Genomic DNA, 16,140 nt, shown 5'->3' with positions numbered 1-16,140 from the left:
CAAATAAATTGGTTAGTCTCTAAGGTGCCACAAGTCCTCCTTTTCTTTTTGCGAATACAGACTAACACGGCTGCTACTCTGAAACCTCTCCATACAATATGTATGTATGGTGTATGATAATCAAGTTGGGCCATTTCCAGAATAAATCCAGGTTTTCTCACCCCCACCCCCACCCCCCCGCACACACACAAACCCACTCTCCTACTGGTAATAGCTTATCTAAAGTGACCACTCTCCTTACAATGTGTATGATAATCAAGGTGGGCCATTTCCAGCACAAATCCAGGGTTTAACAAGAATGTCTGGGGGGGGGGGTAGGAAAAAACAAGGGGAAATAGGTTACCTTGCATAATGACTTAGCCACTCCCAGTCTCTATTCAAGCCTAAGTTAATTGTATCCAATTTGCAAATGAATTCCAATTCAACAGTTTCACAGGGCCAAATCACATCAGCCACACTATCAGAGGCTCGTTCACCTGCACATCCACCAATGTGATATATGCCATCATGTGCCAGCAATGCCCCTCTGCCATGTACATTGGTCAAACTGGATAGTCTCTACGTAAAAGAATAAATGGACACAAATCAGATGTCAAGAATTATAACATTCATAAACCAGTCGGAGAACACTTCAATCTCTCTGGTCACGCGATTACAGACATGAAAGTTGCTATATTACAACAAAAAAACTTCAAATCCAGACTCCAGCGAGAAACTGTTGAATTGGAATTCATTTGCAAATTGGATACAATTAACTTAGGCTTGAATAGAGACTGGGAGTGGCTAAGTCATTATGCAAGGTAACCTATTTCCCCTTGTTTTTTCCTTATGCCCCCCCCCCCCAGACGTTCTTGTTAAACCCTGGATTTGTGCTGGAAATGGCCCACCTTGATTATCATACACATTGTAAGGAGAGTGATCACCTTAGATAAGCTATTACCAGCAGGAGAGTGGGATGGGAGGAGGTATTTTTTTATGCTTTATGTGTATAAAAAGATCTTCTACACTTTCCACAGTATGCATCCGATGAAGTGAGCTGTAGCTCACGAAAGCTCATGCTCAAATAAATTGGTTAGTCTCTAAGGTGCCACAAGTACTCCTGTTCTTTTTGCGAATACAGACTAACACGGCTGTTACTCTGAAACCTGCACAGCTCTTTGTGTGACATTTTATACAAATTACTTAGTCAGCTAATTTGCATGTTTAGAATTGTGCATATTTAAGTTTGGCTTGTCAATACACCCTGCCCCGAGCATAGGGCGGGTGTGCAGCTGCCAGTTGCGGGGGGGCCACTGAGCGGTGGCGGGTACTGGTGGCCTGTGCTGTTGGCTGCTGAACACTGCAGGGGTCGTGGGATGGAGGGTGGGTGGCAGCTGGGGGTGGGACTCTGGTGCCAATAGAGGGTGCCCCCAGACGGGAGCATCCCTTCGGGTGCTTGACAGCCATGGCCCTGGGTGCAGTGAAATTCCCACCCCTCGAAGGAAGCTGGATCCTGCTGTGCTCATCCCCAGCCTATCCTCGCTGCTCATGCCCATGTCCCCTGCAGATCTTCCCCCAGCCTTGTGGCAGCTCCCAGACCCAACCTGCCTCCAGCTCCATCTACACCCTCCATCCTGGGACTGCTGAACTCAGACTCCTTGGGAGCCCCGAGACTGGCTACGCTAGGACCTCGGGGCTCAGAGTGAGCAGGACCCCCCCAGGGCGCTCATCTGTGCAGTGTCATAGAGGGGTCTCTCCCGCCCCCCAGCCCCAGCCAGTCACCTCTCCCGTGACTGCCCTGCCCTGCCCACTGAGTACAGGCTGGGAGATGGTGCCAGCCGCCAAGGCACCCTGGCAGCATGGGGCCTGGCACGGGCGGGGTTAGAGACAGTCTTGTGCCAGAGCAGAGATGAAGGGGGGCACATTGTGCCTCTCACTGTCAGGGGCGACTGGGGGCTGGGGCAGCCTAGCATCCCAGTAGCAGTGGTTGTGACAACGGGGGAACACCAGGAGCAAAGGGCGGGCCCACCCAGTGCTGGGGAACAGCTGAGGCAAGTTGTCCGCAAGGCACTGAGAGGCCGAGCTCAGAGAGTGAGCGTGCCAGGTTTCCCCTAGACCCGGAGATGGATGAGCTGGGCTGGGTGAGGCAGTGAGAGGGCAGAGCCACCTGCAGGGGGCTGGGGTCCAGAGCTGCCCCCTCTCACCACCCCCTAACTCCCCTGGCTGTTGTTTTGCAGCTTTGTGGAACTTTTCGGGCACGAACGAGCATCACCTGCCGCTGCAGATCGGGGACACAGTACACATCCTACAGGCCTTGGAGGGTAAGTAGGGCCAGGCACTGAGACTGGGGTAACTGGCTCCACAGACCCCAGGAAAAACCTCTTGGACCTCTCATCGTCTGTGAAATCATCAGCCACACTCTTCTTGAAATCATGTCCTCCCTCGGCTTCTGGAACTCTGTCCTCACCTGGTCCTCTTTCTTCCTCTCTCAGCTCCCTTCAGTGTATCCTTCAGCAGAACCCCTCGTCCCCTTCCCGCTTTCTGTGGGGGGGTCCCCTTCTCTTCTCCCTCTGCACGTGGGCTCTGGGTAACCCCATCTGCAACCACAGAGTCAGCAACCCTTTCTGTGCCCGACACACTGATCTTCCTCCGCTCCAGACTGTCTCCTTCAAGCCAAAGGACAATTCGGGCCTGTCTCTCCGACGCCTCCTCGGAACTGCCTAGCTGCCAGCTCCGGCTCCTAGTCTTCCCCCAAGCCCTCCCCGCTTGGACAACACCACCATACTGCTCTGTCACTCAGGCCTGTAACTGGGACATTGTCTTCACCCCGGCCACTAGCCAGGTCCTCACATGCAGCTGTGTGTAAATCTGGCTGGTTCTTTTGCAGAGCGTCTGCAAGACAGGGCACAGGGCCGTTCGTATCCCTCCCCACAGCGCCCACACTCCCCCAGGCTCTGACCGTCCATCCCGCCCTGCTCAAAGCCATGCAGCTCCTAGCCCACCACTGTGCCCACGGCACCCTCCTCTGGCTCCCCCTTCTTCACTGGATCCAACATGAGCTGCTCGTCTTCGCTTTCACGGCACGACCCATCCCCACGCTTCCTGTCTGCGCTCACCTCCGATCAGCCTGTGACACCAGCCTCCAGCACCCACTTGTTACAGGTTCAAACAAGCCCCTTGGTGCCTTCTCCCCTGCCCCGACACTGGGAGGAGCTCCCCGCAAACCTCTGCAAAACTAACTCATTGTCCGGCTTCAAACCGCCTGGGCGCTCTGCTTTGCCGCCATGCCGACAAACATACCTGAGAGTGATTCGGGGGCTGGTGTGCTGAGACCGCTGCCTGTCTGCTGGCCATGGTCTGGTTGTTCTCTTGTGCTGCCCTGGCGGTCGGTCTCCGCTCGTCTCTTGTTGGACACAGGACGTCAGCTCCTTGGGCAGGGCCTGTCTCTGTTCTGAGTTTGGTTCCAAGGCCCATTAAGAATACAAATAATACACAACAATAGCAGCCAGCCTCCAGCAATACCCCCCTCAGCAGCCAGTCCCGCCACACCAGTCCCCCTAGCCACCGCTCCTGCGGGGACAGGCTGGGGCCGGAGTAACCAGGAGCTCCCCCCCACAGCCAGGGCTCCTGCCCCCCTCCCACAGCGCCCCCTGCGGGGACAGGCTGGGGCCGGAGTAACCAGGAGCTCCCCCCCACCCAGCTCCTGCCCTGCTCCCCACAGCGCCCCCTGCTGGGACAGGCCGGGGCTGGAGTAACCAGGAGCTCCCCCCCACAGCCAGGGCTTCTGCCCCCCTCCCACAGCGCCCCCTGCGGGGACAGGCCGGGGCTGGAGTAACCAGGAGCTCCCCCCCACAGCCAGGGCTCCTGCCCCCCTCCCACAGCGCCCCCTGCGGGGACAGGCCGGGGCTGGAGTAACCAGGAGCTCCCCCCCACAGCCAGGGCTCCTGCCCCCCTCCCACAGCGCCCCCTGCGGGGACAGGCCGGGGCTGGAGTAACCAGGAGCTCCCCCCCACAGCCAGGGCTCCTGCCCCCCTCCCACAGCGCCCCCTGCTGGGAGCAGAGCTCTCTGTTCAGAGGCCCCTGGGCGTCTCACTCTCTGTTGTTCCATTTGCAGGCTGGTACAGAGGGTACTCGCTCCGGAACAGAGCCACCTGGGTAAGTCGGCGGCTCACCGCGGTGGTAGGGGCCAGGGCACTCGTCTTCTCCCTTGTCTCAGGACCGGGCCCCAGAGCTGCTGGGGGGCACTGGGGATGCAGTGCGCGGCCAGAGGCGGAGCTCATGCACTCGCCGCATGGCGCCCCCTGCAGGAAGTCGCCGGGCCTTGCGTGGAGTGACTTTAACCTGCTTTGGGGGCTCCGAGCTGCCCCCCTGACCCCTGCTCTGGCCCCATCAAGGACCTGGCCCTGCGTGGACCCATATCCGACTGGGTCGGAGGGCTCCTGCCGCATTGGGGCCGACACCCCTCCCACTGGCTCTGCCGCCCAGATCGGGGTCGCTGTGCTGACGATGTCTCCTCTCCCCAGGGCATATTTCCTGTCGCACTGATCCACCTGAAGGGCGCCCACGTGAAGCAGAAGGGGTAGGTACCAGGGGGGGCAGGGAGGGGCTCTGGGCTGAGTCAGCAAATGTTTTACTGGTCACGGGGCTGGGTCCTCCCTGATCTGCACCTCAGTGGGCCCGTCACCACACCCCGCCCTGTCCCAGTGCTCGGCTGGGTCCTGCCCCTGCCCTGTCCCAGTGCTCAGCTGGTGTCACGGCGTCCCCGGGCGATGCTCTGGAACAGCTCCCCATGAAGCCAGTCAGGACTCTGGGGAAGTCTCCTCTCTGTGAGCAGCCTGACTGCAGGACACACAGCTCACCCGGCTTCCACCTTCCTGGGTCTGACCTCGGAGCATTCAGCATCCTCTGTCCCTCCGTGCGCTTCCCACAGCAAGTCCACTCAGGTGGTGCTCCTGGGGAAGCCAGAGGGTCCTGCCCCCCAACTCCGCAGTCAGACGGGACTCTCAGCCAGCCAGTAAAACAGAGGTTTATTAGATGACAGGAACATGGTCTAACACAGAGCTTGCAGGTGCAGAGAACAGGACCCCTCAGCTGGGACCATTTTGGGGGGCTGGGAACCAGACAACCACGTCTGCCCCTCACTCCATGTCTCCAGCCAGCCCCAAACTGAAACTCCCTCCAGCCCCTCCTCCTCTGGGCTTTGTCCCTTTCCCGGGCCAGGAGGGCACCTGATTCCTTTGTTCTCCAACCCTTTAGATCTCACCTTGCAGGGGGGAAGGGCCCAGGCCATCAGTTGCCAGGAAACAGGGTGTCGGCGATTGTCTGTGTCCAGACCCCTGCACACACCTGTCCTCTAGGGCTCTGCAACGATCATACACCCTTACCCCACCCTCTAGATACGTAAGAACTGCACAGGGGAAACGGAGGCACCCCTACACTATTCAGAGGAAACGTTAAAAACAGTCTCACTTCGTCACAGCTGGGTCCTACCCCCTTCCCGTCCCAGAGCTCGGCTGGGTCCTACCCCCCTCCCATCTCAGTGCTAAGCTGGGCCTTGCCCGCATCCTGTCCCAGTGCTTAGCTGTGTCGTGCCCCCCTACCCTGTCCCAGTGCTCAGCTGAGTCCTGCCTCCCAGCCCCCATCCCAGTGCTAAGCCAGGTCCTGCTCCTCATCCAGCGCTCGGCTGGGTCTTGCCCCCCTGTCCCAGTGCTCAGCCAGGGCCCCGCATCCCAGTGCTCATTCGGGCCCTGCCCCTTCCCCGTCCCAGTGCTTGCCTGGGCCCTATCACCACCCCTCTATCCCAGTGCTCAGTCGGGCACTGCACCCCTCCCATCCCAGTGCTTAGCCGGGCCCTGTCACCACCCACGTCCCCGTGCATGGCTGGGTCCTGCATCCTCTCCCCCCTCAAGGCTCAGCCGGGCCCTGTCACTGCGCCCCCATCCCCATGCCCCCCCATCCCGGTGCTCGGCTGGGCCCTGTCACCCCTCCACACACACACCTGTCCCAGTGCTCAGCTGGGCCCTATCATCGACCCCCCATCCCAGTACCCCTCCCCTGTGCTCGGCTGGGCCCTGTCACCTCCTCCCCCATTCCAGTGCTCGGGTGGACCCTTCTGCCTCCCCCAGCCTGTCCCTGTGTTTGGCCAGACGTCCTGCCCTCCCAGTCCCAGCATTCGGCCGTGCCCCTCCCCTGGCATGAAGTGGGGCAAGCAGCCCAGCACCCCAAGTCTGTGCCTGGCCTGGTTCTCAGCTCTCCCCCATCCCCTGCTTGCAGTAACCAGCCTGCAGCTCCAGGATTCGCTCTCCTTATAACCTGCCAGGCCAGGGCTCTCGCAGCCCAGTGGACCCCTGGCCAGGGCGGGCAACCCCCTCAAATGGCGGCTGGGTACAGGGAGGGCGATGCAGGGTCTCAGTGGGGCTCCCTGAGGCTGATGGCTGGTGCTGCCGCAGCCTGTGGCAGAACTGCGGGGCAGGCGGGAACTGGGGCTGTTCAGCTCAGGGACCCGCATTCAACGGGCAGGGGTGGGGCTGAGCCTCCTCGCCATGTGCAGGGCTTGGCCTCACCAGCTCTCTGGCCAGGGCGGAGGAGAACATTGTGTCTGCGGAGATGCCGATGGTGCAGGAGATCACAACCACGCTGCGGGAATGGGCCACCATCTGGAAGCAGCTCTATGTGGTAAGAGCCTGTGGCCCAGCAGTAGGGAAGCCATGGGGACCGGTCCACCCTCTGGAGATGGGCCACCAGCCCTCAGCCAGGGGAGGGGATGGGCGGGGGGGTGGGGTGCACAGGGTGTCACAGAGTCCCTGGGCGATGCTCTGGAACTGCTCCCCATGAAGCCAGTCAGGACTCTGGGGAAGTCTCCTTTCTGTGAGCAGCCTGTCTGCAGGACACAAAGCTCACACAGCTTCCACCTTCCTGGGTCTGACCTCGGAGCATTCAGCATCCTCTGTCCCTCCGTGCGCTTCCCACAGCAAGTCCGCTCAGGTGGGGCTCCTGGGGAAGCCAGAGGGTCCTACCCCCCAACTTCGCAGTCAGACGTGACTCTCAGCCAGCCAGTAAAACAGAGGTTTATTAGACGACAGGAACATGGTCTAACACAGAGCTTGCAGGTGCAGAGAACAGGACCCCTCAGCTGGGTCCATTTTGGGGGGCAGTGAGCCAGACAACCACATCAGCCCTTCACTCTATGTCTCCAGCCAGCTCCAAACTGAAACTCCCTCCAGCCCCCCCTCCTCTGGGCTCTGTCCCTTTCCCGGGCCAGGAGGTCACTGGATTCCTTTGTTCTCTAACCCTTTAGCTCTCACCTTGCAGGGGGGGAAGGGCCCAGGCCATCAGTTGCCAGGAAATAGGGTGTCGGCCATTCTCTATGTCCAGACCCCCGCACACACATGCCCTCTAGGGCTCTGCAATGATCCTACACCCTTATCCCACCCCCTAGATACTTAAGAACTGCCTAGGGGAAACTGAGGCACCTCCACACTATTCAGAGGAAACATTAAGAACAGTCCCACTTCGTCACACAGGGCAAGTGCCAACCTTTAGGATGGGGGCTGTGGGAGCTGCAGGGAGTGGGGGTCGCTCTTTGGGATGGGGGCTGCAGGGGCTGTGAGGGGTCAGGGATGGGGGCTGTGGGAATCACGGGGGGTGGGTCTTTCTGGGATGGGGTCAGCAGGAGTCAGGGAAGAGGGGCCGGATGGATTGGGCTCTGCACTGCAAGGGCTGTGGGTGATCAGCTCTCTGGGACCGGCCATGACTCTTGCCCCCGTGACACCCTGCAGATGGGCCAGAAAGAGCGGTACGGGCAGGTCAGGAGGATGATGTGTGAGCTGATGGAGAGGCGCTCGCAGCTGCTCTCTGGGACACTCCCCAAGGATGAACTCCTGGAGCTCAAGAAGGAGGTGACCAGCAAGATCGACTACGGGAACAAGTGAGAGCCTGCAGGGGGCAGGGAAGGGTGGGGCTGGGATGGGGATGGGGGGGCTGTAGGCAGGGAGTTGGGGTTGGAGAGGAGCTGTAGGTGGGGTTGGGTGGGGCTGGAGAGGGACCAGGGATGGGCACTAGTACGTGCCGTGGGTGCACTAGAGAAAGTGAGAGCATGGGGATGGAGACAGCCCAGGTGTGCAAGGCACACAAGCGTGCAAGCAGCATAGTGTAAGCAAGGGCCCAGGGGGCAGAGAATGCCCCGCAGTGCGTGAATCAGGAACAGTGAGAGGGTTGGGGGTCACCCATGGCAACCCCTGGCATGAACCCTGCTGCAGTCCTGGGTGAGACCTGTGCCGGCCCCTTCCCACCCCAAGGTGGGCACCTGCTGGGCATGCAGGCTGGATCCACGGCCAGTGACCAGGGGGGTGGGGGGGGCATTTGCTTCATGGCAGGGTGGCTGGGTGATGCTCTGTGTGTGGCTGGGCTGGGCCAGAGGCCTCAGGGAGTCCGGGTCCCTGACCTGCGCCTGGAGTTGTGTTCATGCCCCGGCCTGTGCTCTGCAGGATCCTGGAGCTAGACCTGGTTGTGCGTGACGAGAACGGGAACATCCTGGACCCGGACAGAACCAGCGTCATCAGCCTCTTCCAGGCTCACAGACAGGCCACGAGTATGATCAGTAAGCGCATCCAGGAAGAGACGGTGAGTGCCCGTCCCTGGCCCCCTCGCCCGGTCCTTCTTCCCGGACTCTGCCCCACACCATGCTAACAGGTGTGCTGGCCCTTCCCAGCTGAGAGGCACTGCCCATGGGAGTCCATACACAGAGATGGGGAGTTCCAGCCCCCTGCCAGGTTGGGGGTCTCCCTGCACCACCCAGGCCCCTGCTCTGAGCTTCAGGCTATCCTGCTGCCCACTGCTCTGGGCCTGCTCCCAGCTAGAGCCCAGGCAGGAGCCAGGGTAGGGAGGGGCCAGGCAGGTGGGAGTCCCTTTGGCCTTGACCTCTGCCCGTCTCCCCGCAGTGCTCCCAGTACAGCGAGCAGGGCTGCAATGCCCGCCTGGCCTCGCCCTCCCACAACCTCTACCTCTGCGTCCGCAATTTCGTCTGCAACATCGGGGAGGAGGCACAGCTCTTCACAGCGCTCTATGACCCCGGCCAGCAGAAGATGATCAGGTACCTGCCCCAAGGGAGGGACACAGGGCTTACACCCTACTCTGGGGGCCTCACCAGGAGAGCCCTGGGCCAGGGCTGCTGCTCTGATGGGACCTGACTGACTCCTGAGCCTTGGCCTGCGGGGAGTTGCCAAGTGACCTGCTCCTGGGTCAGGGATCCCAGCGCCTGGCACCATGGAGCTCAGCAGTTTCCAAACCAGACCTGGAACAAAAGCAGAGCCACTGTCCTGAGCCGTGTGGGCCCAGATGGCTTACCAGATGGGCTTACCTCACTGGCTGATGACTTGTCTCCTCTCCCCCATCCCTGCCCACTGACCGGCTGGTGATAACCACCCCTCCCCTTCCCACCACTGACCAACCAGTGACACCTGCTCCTACAGGTTACTGATTTAGAGTGATCTAGATCACTTGGTAAACTGGGTGCAAGCAAACAATATATATTTTAATACAGCTAAATGTGAACGAATACTGCTAGGAACAAAGGAGGCAGGTCAGGCATACTGGGTGGGGGCTCTGTCCTGGGGAGCAGTGACTCAGACAAAAATTTGGAGGTGGGCAATCAGCTGAACATGAGCTTCCACTTGGCACTTTGGCCAGAAGGTGAATGCTATCCTGGGATCCACGTAAACTGGGGAATCTTGAGTAGCAGCAGAGAGGTGATTTTCCCTCTGTATCTAGCACTGGGGCGACCGCTGCTGGAATCCTGTGCCCAGTTCTGGTGCCTGAAATTCAAGAAGGATGTTGATAAATTGGAGAGGCACAAGAATGATGAAAGAATTAGAAATCCTGCCTGATAGCGAGAGACTCAAGCAGCTCAATCTGTTTAGCTGAAAAAAGAGCAGGTTACGGAGTAACTTGATCCCCGCCTACATGGGGAACAAATATTTAATAAGGGGCTCAGCTCTTCAATCCAGCAGACAAAGGTCTAACCTGATCCAAGGGCTGGAAGATGAAGCTAGACAAATTCAGGCTGGAAATAAGGCATATATTTTTGACAGTGAGAGTAATTAACCATTGGAACAATTTACCCAGGGTCTTGGTGGATTCTCCATCCCTGACAATTTTCTATGAAGATTGGCTGTTTTTCCAAAAGATCTGCTTGGGGATTATTATGGGGCAGTAGCTATACAGGGGCCAGACCAGAGGATCCCAGTGGCCCCTTCTGGCCTTGGAGTCTGTGAATCTACTTCCCATGCTGATTGCCTGGTGATAACCACTCCTCTCCTCCCGCCCTCCCCAACTGACCGGTACTAACCACTGCCCCCCACTGACTGACCAGTGATAACTGACCCCACCCCACACTGACTGACCAGTGATAACCGCCCCTATTCCCCACAACCGACCCGTGATAATCACCTGTAACTCCCCACCCCACTGCCCGTGATAACTACCCCGCACTGACTGACCAGTGATAACCGCCCCTACCCTCCCCAACCAACTGGTGATAACCACATGTAATTCCTCACCCCACTGACCAGTGATAACTGACCCCGCCCTCCACTGACTGACCAGTAGGGGTTGCCAACTTTCTAATCGCACAAAACCAAACACTCCTTCCCCGCCCCTTTCTTGAGACCATGCCCATTCTCTGAGGTCCTGCCCCCACCGACTCCATCCTCCTTCCTGCCCTCACTCACTCTCCCCCACCCTCACTCACTTTCACTGGGCTAGGGCAGGGGGTTGGGGTGCAGGACGGGGTGAGGCTTTGACTGGGGGTGCGGGTTCTGGGGTGGGGCCAGAAATGAGGCGTTCAGGGTACAGGAAGGGGCTCAGGGCTGGGGCAGGGGGTTGGGTGTGGGAGGGGGTTAGGGGTGTGGGCTCTGGGAGGGAGTTAAGATGTGGGAGGGGGTGCAGGGCTGGGGGTTCGGGTGTGGGCTCTGGGAGGGAGTTAGGGTGCAGGAGGGGGTTCCAACCTGGGACAGAGAGTTGGGGTGCAGAAGGGGGATCGGGGTGTGGGCTCCAGCTGGGCGGCACTTACCTGAGGTGGCTGCCTGCCTGCCCTGGCTCCATGCAGCTCCCAGAATTGGCCAGTGTGTCCCTGTGGCCCTTAGATGGAGGGACCAGGGGGCTCTGTGTGCTGCCAGCACCTGCAAGCGCAGCTCTTGCAGTTTTCATTGGCTGTGGTTCCTGGCCAATGGGAGCTGCGGAGCCGGCACTGCGGGCGGGGGCAGTGCGTGGAGCTTTCCTGATTGCCCCTGTGCCTAGGGGCCGCAGGGACATGCTGGCCGCTGCCAGGAGCTGCACGGAGCCACAGCAGGCAGGAAGCTTGCCTTAGCCCCACTGTATCGCCGACTGCTGTACTGCAGACTTTTAATGGCCCGGTCAGCGGTGTTGACCAGAGCCACCAGGGTCCTTTTTCGTCTGGGAGTTCCAGTTGCAAACTGGACGCTGGTCAACCCTACTGACCAGTGATAACTGACCCCCACCCCCCACTGACTGACCAGTGATAACTGACCCCACCCCCACTGATTGCTCATGCCCCCTCCCAGTGACCGACCAACTGGTGATAACTGCTCCTCTCCCCCTGAGGGGGATAGACACCCACTGTTCAGGGAGGGTTGGCCTGGCAGGAGGACACACCCTGCCCTGGGCCAGGGAACTCCTGCTGAGGCCAGGGCTTTTGGCCCCCTGCTGAGTGCCTGAGGCTTCATATGGCATGAGACCCAAGGGGACTCAATATGTTGCTGTCCTAACCTGAGGCACAGGGGGGCACCCAGTGGTCCCGGGGCTGCTGTTTCTTTCTCTGTAGGGAGGGGAGACAGCCTTCACCTCGGGGAAGCTGTTCCTTCCTGATGCAGCCTGTCTCTGTCTCTGTCTCTCCCTTCCTCTCCATTCCGTTCCAAATACACCCCGCAAATGCAATAACCTCCCTCCTGGCTGTGCTGACACCTTGTGGGCTCGTCTGGTGTCGGCTGCCCGGGGAGCCAAGGTCTCCTGGAGCTGCCCAGGTTGACGGTAGATGTACAAGTGGGGAATTGCCATCCCATGGGAGTGTTTTTGCCCACAGGGACCTGTTAACCTTCCTCTGTGATGAAAACTGACCCGTTAATAAAAAGAAAAGGAGTACTTGTGGCACCTTAGAGACTAACCAATTTATTTGAGCATGAGCTTTCGTGAGCTACAGCTCACTTCATTGGATGCATACCGTGCATCCGATGAAGTGAGCTGTAGCTCACGAAAGCTCATGCTCAAATAAATTGGTTAGTCTCTAAGGTGCCACAAGTACTCCTTTTCTTTTTGCGAAGACAGACTAACACGGCTGTTACTCTGTGACCAGTTAATGTTACTCTGTGTCTCCTGTCCCTTGCCTTACCTCCTGAACTCACTGCCTTTGTATTGAATGTGCCCAGGGTAAGGACTCTGTGATCTGCTTTTTACCCTCTAGCCCTCATTCCCAGGACCAGTCAGTCTTGCTCTCCAGGTCTCTGCTGTGGTGGAGCAGTTTGTTCTGTGCTCACTGGCCAAGTGTGTCTCACACTGCCCCCTCTAGTGGCAGGTCCCCGTCAAAACTCATAGTCACACGTAGCTCAAATTACAGATGGGTGCTGGGAGTCAAGGACCAGAGTTTGGGCTCTGCAGTGGCTCTGCTTTTGTGCATCCATGTGATGGAAAGGGATTGGTGTGAAAGTGGTTTCCTGAATTCACTCAGAAAGCAAATGCCCTTCAGACAGGAGTGAGAGCGAAAAGCCTTGGGGTGGCCACCTGTCACACCCTGCAGCTGTGGGTTTCTCCCCCAGGCTGGATTCTGGGGAGGCACAAGGGGGGTGCAGCTGAAAGACAGAGGAGAGAGGGCAGAGATAGAGCAGTGCTTGGGGAAGGCCAGGCTGAGCCAGTGCTAGGTAGCTGAGCCAGGGCTGCACGCTGAAGAAAGAGGTGGCTGTGGAGGATTAGGGGCCCCAGCCAATCGGGGGCACTCCAGAAAAATGGGCACCCCCATGCCCTGACCTGCTCCTGCCAAGGAGTGGGGCAAACCCCCGCGCCCAACCCCATTTCCCCAGCAGGAGCGCAGGAGAGGGGGTAGGGGGTCCCCACTTATTCTGACCCAGAGCCCCACAAAACAGTAATCCGCCTCTGTCCAGGACAGCTTGCACCAGCCAGCCACCCAGGGAGCAGCTGCAGGACTAGCAAAGCGTGATTGCAGGGAGCGGGACAATGGGTCCCTTGAGAGCAGTGTAATGAGCAAACCAGGAAAAGTGTGAAAAGAGCTGATGGGAATGTGCAGTGCTTGCAGAGGGGCTGGCTCTGATGGGTTGGGAATGGGGGTGCTGGCTCCAATCTGGCCCCAGGATGGAGGGATTGGCTGGGTGGTGGGGGCATGGGGAATGAGACCCGGGTCCTTTCCCCTCTAGTTCCGATCTGGCCCCACGGCAGGGATAGGCTGGGAGATGGGGGTGAGGAATAGGACATGGGGCCTGTCCCCTCCAGGGGTGCTGGCTCAGATCCAGCCTCAGGGCAGGGTGTTTCCCTGCCCCGCCCCTGGCTGCCCATGCCTGAGCTGCGCCGCGTGACCCGGGCTTACAGAGAGGCCTGAGTTGTTTCCAAAGGAGTCAGGTCCCACCCCAGAGAGAGGGAGGAGCCTTGGCAGCTCCCTGCAGTGCTTGGCCCAGAGCCATAGGCTTGGCTGTTAAACGGGGGTTTGTTCTTGGGCCTTGCCCCATGTAGAGCTCTGCTTCAGGGCTGTGTGGCGCCTGCCAAGCGTCTGCATCCTGTCCCACCACATGCCATGCTCCTCCGGAAGGAAGCTTGCTGAGCGCATGCTTTGCACTCGGAGTCAGTCGCATCTCCAAGGCCCACGGCCCAGATGGGATGATCCCCGGTGCCTGCATTCAGGTGAGGGGTGCTGTTAGGATAGGCAGCTTCCCACAGGGCTGTTTGAATAACAGGGTGCTTGGGCCTCCGGTGCTGTATAGGGCGTGCTGGATGGGAGAGGACAGGACACGTGGTGAAGGGGATAAAACTTGGCCCTCACCGTCTCTCTTTCACTGGGCTTGAGCACTGAACAGGGCCCTGCGTGGGAGCCGGCAGAGCCTGTGTCTGCTGCCCCCATCTTACCCCCAGGGTGCTGACTGGGCCTAGCCACTCCTGTTCACAGACCCTGTGCTCGGTGGCTGTCCCTTCCTGTCTGTGAGCTGGAGGCCTAGGGCCACAGGCCCGCCCACCCAGCTCAGGGCAGCACCACCCCTTGAGAGGCTGGACAGAGCTGGATCCCGGGCTCCTGGCTGTGTCCTGCAGTGGCGAGTCTCCTGACGCTCTCGGGTTCTCTTTGCAGCGAGAACTATCTGATCCGCTGGGCCAGCACAGGGGTCCCGCAGGACATCGAGTTGCTCAACAACCTGAAAGCCATCTTCACGGTGAGCACAGGTGCCCTCTTGCCCTGCCTGACAGCATGCCTCTTGCACCCAGATGCCTGAGCCAGGATCGAGCCCCGTCGTGCAGGGGGCTGCACAGAGACAGGGACACAGAGCCTGCCCCCACAGGACCAGTAGCCCAGCAGTCCCGAGATGGATGGCAAAACACCATGCCCCCCCACTCCACCTGGGCCACCATGCCCCTTCCCAACCTCACCACAGCTGGGCCCTTTGCCCCTCCTCCATCGCACCACAGCTGGCCACCATGCCCGTCCCCCACTCCACCACAGCTGGGCCACCATGCCCCTCCCTGACCTTCCCCCACCCTGGCTCCCAGCCCTGGACCCAGTGCTCCCAGCTCCTCCCCCCGCTCCCCGTTGAATGGCCCCTGGTCCCAGTGCTCTGCTAGTGTAACCACATGACAAATGAGGGGTAACCCAGCATGCCATGTATTTCTCTCTCACGTCTACATTTCTTCTGTCCTTCAGTATACACCTGCAATTATCATACACGTCAACTGAATGTTTAAAATGGTCTCTATGATCAATTTTAATAAATTTCAGTCCATCTGAAAATAAGCAGCGGGTGCTCACCCTAGCTCCTGGTTCCACCATCTACTCCTTTAAATCCTTCCTGTGGCCCATTTCTTCTGTGACACTCAGACACCAGGGCCCCTAACCGCCGCTCTCCCCCCAGGCTTTCTTGTACACCCATCTCCATGGCCGCGGCTGGCCTTGATTTCTCGCAGGCCCCAGGAAGGGGAACAGAGGGGATGTGGCGCCTACTGACTAAGGCCTGGTCTACACTAGGCACTTACATCCGTATAGCTATGTCTTGCAGGGGTGTGAAAAATCCACACCCCAGAGCGGCTCCGTTAAACTGACCTAACCCCCAGTGCAGACAGCACTAGGTCGATGGAAGAAGGCTACCGCCTCTCGGGGAGGTGGATTACCTATGCCAGCGGAAGAACCCCTCCCATCGGTATAGGCAGTGTCCACGCTGAAATGCTGCAGCTGCTCCACAGTAGCATTTTAAGTGTAGACCTCTCCCGAGCTGTATTCTCATCACGGCACAAGCTGCACTGAGACTGACCCCAGGAAGGGGCCAAGGCAGCTGGGCCAGAGAAAGGGGAAGTCTATATGTAAATGAAGCTGATTAACAGCATGAAGTCACCTCCCGCCCCACCATGCTCTTCTGCTGGAGCTGATCCATCCCACCCTCTCTGCACTTGGCCCAGGTGCGGTCCAGCTGCAGGCATAGGTCCGGACACTAGAGTTACAGCTGTCTCCTACATGAACAAATCAGGAGCGGCTGAGTGGGGCCTGCTCATTTCCTGCAGGTCAAGCTGGGCTGAGCCCACCATGCTCACAGGCAGTGTCCTGGGAGGAACTCGCTCTGTTCAGTCACCGTTGCCTTGTGCCCTTTGGCCTCATCGAGCTGCAAGGCTTGTGCACAGGCTGAAGGACCACATCTCAGAGTGTCCCTTTGACTCACTAGAGCCCCGCTAAGTGCCCTCTGGCGACCTATCCCACATTCCCAGCACAGCCCCCAGAAGCAGTGCACTCTCGGAGATTCTGAAAGGCCGGGGTGGGGGGGATTGTGAGCACTGTTTGAGCTAGGCCCCCTAGTGCCATCCATCCCCCCCAGCGCTGACATGGCGCCCCCAGGCTGAGGACTAGCCTGCCCCATGTGGCATCAGACCCCCTGGCCAGGCCTTTGCGCT

General features: G+C 59.1%; 1 protein-coding gene across 1 annotated transcript in view; it reads left to right on the top strand.

Moving 5' to 3' along the window:
* The window catches only part of LOC140911001 (dedicator of cytokinesis protein 2-like), a 208,904-nt gene that overhangs the window by 21,922 nt on the left and 170,842 nt on the right, over positions 1-16,140 (top strand). Inside the window, exons 2-9 of the mRNA XM_073343213.1 lie at positions 2,217-2,300; positions 4,094-4,134; positions 4,503-4,558; positions 6,558-6,654; positions 7,758-7,906; positions 8,466-8,601; positions 8,919-9,070; positions 14,339-14,420. Of these exons, the coding sequence (XP_073199314.1) occupies positions 2,217-2,300; positions 4,094-4,134; positions 4,503-4,558; positions 6,558-6,654; positions 7,758-7,906; positions 8,466-8,601; positions 8,919-9,070; positions 14,339-14,420 (797 nt within the window). The remainder of the gene's footprint in view (positions 1-2,216; positions 2,301-4,093; positions 4,135-4,502; positions 4,559-6,557; positions 6,655-7,757; positions 7,907-8,465; positions 8,602-8,918; positions 9,071-14,338; positions 14,421-16,140) is intronic.

This window comes from Lepidochelys kempii, chromosome 4, assembly GCF_965140265.1.
Source record: "Lepidochelys kempii isolate rLepKem1 chromosome 4, rLepKem1.hap2, whole genome shotgun sequence".
In the NCBI taxonomy this organism is placed as follows: domain Eukaryota; kingdom Metazoa; phylum Chordata; order Testudines; family Cheloniidae; genus Lepidochelys; species Lepidochelys kempii.
This window is presented reverse-complemented; position numbering and strand designations above follow the sequence as displayed.